General features: G+C 48.8%; 1 protein-coding gene and 1 non-coding gene across 2 annotated transcripts; both read right to left on the reverse strand.

Moving 5' to 3' along the window:
* Positions 1-2,237: 2,237 nt before the first annotated feature.
* LOC114809670 lies at positions 2,238-2,375 on the reverse strand. Its single transcript, XR_003757447.1, has one exon. It is a non-coding gene; the product is annotated as a small nucleolar RNA SNORA7 (small nucleolar RNA).
* A 764-nt stretch (positions 2,376-3,139) lies between these two features.
* LOC100080676 (olfactory receptor 52E5-like) lies at positions 3,140-4,084 on the reverse strand. Its single transcript, XM_029046725.1, has one exon. It carries the CDS (start codon positions 4,082-4,084, stop codon positions 3,140-3,142), a length of 945 nt encoding a protein of 314 aa, XP_028902558.1.
* Positions 4,085-4,555: the final 471 nt, after the last annotated feature.

A 4,555-nucleotide genomic window follows, 5' to 3' on the forward strand; every position in this document is an offset into this window, starting at 1 on the left:
AAACCAGGTCATCTGACTCCTGGGCCTGTGCTCTTTCCACTAGGCCATGCGGTGTCCCTTAGTGTAGGTTATTGGTGGGATGGCTGTTTCCTCCAGTCCCCGTCCTCCTGCAGAAGCTCTGAAGGTGTCCAGCCAGCCTCCCCTCTCCTTAGTGGAGTCACAGATTGACAATGAGGAGCCCAAGGGATCAGCGAGCCAATCTGCCTGAGGAGCTTGTGTGATCTGGGTGGCAGGACCTCTCCTTTTGGCTGGAATCATTCATTCAATCTTATTTATTGAGCGAGAGCACTGTACTAAGTGCTTGGAATGTACAATTCGGCAACAGAGACAATCCCTGCCCAACAATGGGCTCATAGCTGTCTAAACGGGGGAGACAGACAACAAAACAAAACAAGTAGTCAGGCATCAATACCATCAAGGTAAATAGAATCATAGATATAGACACATCATTAAAAAAATAGAGTAATAAATAATAACACAAGTGCTGTCGGGAGGGGAAGGGAAGAAGAGCAGATGGAGGGAGTAGGGGGAATGGGGAGGGGAGGAGGAGCAGAGGGAAAGGGAGGGCTCAGTCTGGGAAGGCCTCCTGGAGGAGGTGAGCTCTCAATAGGGCTTTGAAGAGAGGAAGAGAGTTAGTTTGGCGGATGTGAGGAGGGAGGGCATTCCAGGTCAGTGGTAGGAGGTGGGACAGGGGTCCCCAGCGGAACAGGCAAGAACGAGGCCCAGTGAGGAGGTTAGCGGCAGAGGAGCAGAGTGTGCTGGGTGGGCAGTAGAAAGAGAGAAGGGAGGTGAGGTAGGAGAGGGCAAGGTGATGGAAACCTCTGAAGCCAAGAGTGAGGAGTTTTTGTTTCACGTGAAGGTTGACAGGTAACTCCTGAGGATTTTTGAGGAGGGGAGTAACATGCCCAGAGCATTTCTGTAGAAAGATAATCTGGGCAGAGGAATGAAGAATAGACTGGAACACGGAGAGACAGGAGGATGGGAGATCAGAGAGAAGGCTGATGCAATAATCCAGTCAGGATATTATGAGAACTTGTACCAGCAAGATAGCAGTTTGGACGGAGAGGAAAGGGCGGATCTTGGCGATGTTGTGAAGGTGAGACTGGTAGGTTTTGGTGACGGATTGGATGTGTGGGGTGAATGAGAGGGCAGAGTCTAGGATGACATCAAGGTTGTGAGATGGGAAGGATGGTAGTGCCATTCATAGTGTCTGGGAGGTCAGGGAGAGGACAGGGCTTGGGAGGGAAGATAAGGAGCTCAGAATCCTGCCTGAGGGGACATCCCTGCACAACTCAGACCCTGGCTTCCCTATTCAGAGCAGTATTGAGCCATTGGAGTTGGGTCTGACAAGCATTTCCAGGCCTGGGGATCTTCCCATGCCCGTGAATAGGTTCACGCTCAGGCAGAGAGGTACTGCTCTGTCAATGATGGCTGAGGAAAATTGAAAGGGTCAAATAGCTCAACCAAGCATCATTCTGCTCCTCCTCCTCCTCCTCCTCCTCCTCCTCCTCTTCCTCCTCCTCCTTTTCCTCTTCTTCCTCCTCCTCCTTTTCTTCCTCCTCTTCTTCCTCCTCCTTTTCCTCTCCTTTCTCCTCTCCCTCCTTCTCTTCCTCCTCCTCATTCTCTTCTTTGTCCTCCTTCTCTTTCTCCTCCTAGTACTGCTCTTCCTTTGTCTCCTCACCGCCTTCCTCCTTCTCTTCCTCCTCCTTCCCCTCCTCTTCCTTTTTCTCCTTTCTCCTTATTCTTCTCTTTAACTTCTCCTAAATTCCTATTATCACCATTCCCCACTAATGGTCAGGCTATCAACTTGGTTGATAAAATTGAAGCCATCGGGAGTGAACTTCCCCAAAACTTCTGACTAATATTCCTTCAACATTCTTCAACATTCCTGCTCCCTTATCTTTTTCCTGCTTCCCAGCAGTATTGCAAGAAGAAATTTCCCACCTTCTCTATAAAGCTACCCCTTCTACCTGCAACTCTGAGCCTCTCCCCCTCACCTACTATAATCTTGCCTTGTCTTATGCCATCAAGTCTTTTCCTAACCGTAATGACACCACGGACACATCTCTCCCAGTACATCCCACTCTCCATCTGTAATCATCCTGGTAGTGTATCCATAGAGTTTTTTTGGTAAAAATATGGAAGTGATTTACCATTGCCTCCTTCCACACAGTAAACTTGAGTCTCCACCCTCGACTCTCTCCCATGCCCCTGCTGCCCAGCATGGGTGAGTTTTGACTTGTAGAAGATTACCTTCCACTCGCTAGCCGCTCCCCAAGCTAGGAATGGAATGGGTAGACCTCTACTTGACTTTCCCTCCTGTAGCCGAAACTGGCAGAGTACTGGAACCTCTCCAGGTGAGACCCTGAGAGGAAACCACTATAATCACTCCCTCTGATTTTTCTCCCCTCCCTTGTTGTCATTTTCTGCTTCTCCCTAAGATGGCTGTTTCCCCTCAGCCTTCAAATGTGCTCCAATTTCCACCATTCTAAAAAAGCCCTCTCAACTCCTCAGGCTCTTCCCATTGTACCTTTGTCACCTTCCTCCCTTTCCTATCCAAACTCCTAGAATAGGTCAGATTCCTTATTTTCCCTTCCACCACTCTCTTCTCTAGTCACTGCACTTAGGTCTTCAGTCCTTCCACTTCCCCAAAATTGGCTTTCCGAGGTCACCATTGATCTTCTTATAGTCAAGCTCAAAGGCATTTACACCATACTAATCTCCTCTCAGTTACTTTTGACATTGTCAAAACTCCCTCTTCCTAGAAACATTCAAAGGCCTCAATTTTGCCTGACAATAGTTAACCCAGCTCTCATCCTACTTTTCTGACTGCTCCTTCTCAGTTTTGTTCTCTGGATCCTCTTCTGCCTCTCTCCTTCTTACCATTACTATCCCCCAAAGCTCTGTTCTGCGTTTCCAACTCTTTTCACTCTATAGTCCCTCTCTCATGAAACTTGTCTTTTGTGGAAACTTGTTGCCAATTTGTACATTCCAAGCGCTTAGTACAGTGCTCTGCACATAGTAAGTGCACAATAAATACTATTGAATGAATGAATGAATGAATATTGTACTCTTCCAAATGTCACTTGTACTCTCCCAAATGTCACTGATTGACGGGTCAGTCAGTGTCCCTTAGGGGTCAGAAATCTTTTACATGGAGCATTCTCAGCACCTGCTCCAAGATCTGCCTGGTCCTGACCCCATAGATGACAGGGTTGAGGGCAGGTGGGACAATCACGTAGAGGTTGGCCAGGAGGATGTGGATGTAGAGAGGAATTTTCTGGTGGCCAAAGCGGTGGGTGAGGAAGGAGAAAAAGGCTGGGATGTAGAAGGCTAAAATGACACAGATGTGGGAGCCACAAGTGTTGAGAGCCTTGAACCGGGCATTCCAGGATGAGAGGTGGAAGACGGCCCGGAGAATCTGGATGTAGGAGAAACCTATCACAGAGGTGTCAAAAAATCCCATGGATAAAGCTACAAGGCCGTAGATAATGTTGGTTCTGATGCTAGCGCATGCCAACCGTGCGATGCCCATGTGCTCACAGTAGGTGTGCGGGATAGTGTGGTTCCCACAGAATGGCAGCCTGAGGATGAGAAAGATGAATGGCGTCATGAAGACCAGTGATCTGACCACACTCATTGCCCCTAAAATGGCCACCACTTTGTTATGGAGGATCGCGGTGTACCTCAGCGGGTTGCAAATGGCGACGAAGCGGTCAATGGCCATAATGGAGAGCACCACGGACTCCAGGCTACTGCAGACGTGAAGGAAGAACATCTGGGTGAGGCAGCCCCCGAAGGTGATCTCTCGCAGGCCGAGCCAGAAGATGCCCAGCATCTTGGGGATGGTGGTTGTGGACAAGCCCAGGTCAACGGTAGCCAGCATGGCCAGGAAGTAGAACATGGGCTGGTGGAGGCTCTGCTCGGTCTTGATCACAAACAGGATGGTGCAGTTCCCCACAAACGAGATCAAGTAGGCAGCACAGATGGGCAAACCAATCCAGATGTGTGCGGCTTCCAGGCCCGGCAATCCCAGCAAGAAGAAGGAGGAGGGGTGGAACTGGGTGTGATTGGGAGGAAGCATCTTTCCAGGGGCTGTTGATGGTTACAATAATCATAGACTTTTGTAACCTTCAGGTGATGCTGGCCTCACTCACGTCATCCTCCCTGGACCCTAGGAAAACAAAGGCATATTGTTTGCATCTATAACTCTGACGGGGAATGGTGTGATGGAGAGGTTGTGGAAAGTGACGATGTTAGAAATTATTAAATGAGTTCATCGGCATAGCCACTATCGTACCGCTGAGTACAGGTGTGACTACAGTTGTCAGCATCTATTTCAACACTTTGCAGTTAGATCTTTCATCAATGCTGTTGATGGTATTGTTGACTGGGGTGATGATGAGAATGATGATGATGCTGTTGATGCAGCCCTCCTCCTCTGCATTGATAATGATGTTGATGATGGTGTCTCCCCTAGAAAATGACAAATAATGGGTGAACCTCATGGAAGACAGGGAACGTATCTACCAACTCTGTTGTACTGTTCTCTCCC

Source organism: Ornithorhynchus anatinus, chromosome 2, assembly GCF_004115215.2.
Source record: "Ornithorhynchus anatinus isolate Pmale09 chromosome 2, mOrnAna1.pri.v4, whole genome shotgun sequence".
Taxonomy (NCBI): Eukaryota; Metazoa; Chordata; class Mammalia; order Monotremata; family Ornithorhynchidae; genus Ornithorhynchus; species Ornithorhynchus anatinus.

Bases quoted from the DNA above. Each gene is read 5' to 3' on its own strand.
- LOC100080676 (XM_029046725.1), bottom strand. From the start codon at position 4,084: ATGCTTCCTCCCAATCACACCCAGTTCCACCCCTCCTCCTTCTTCTTG.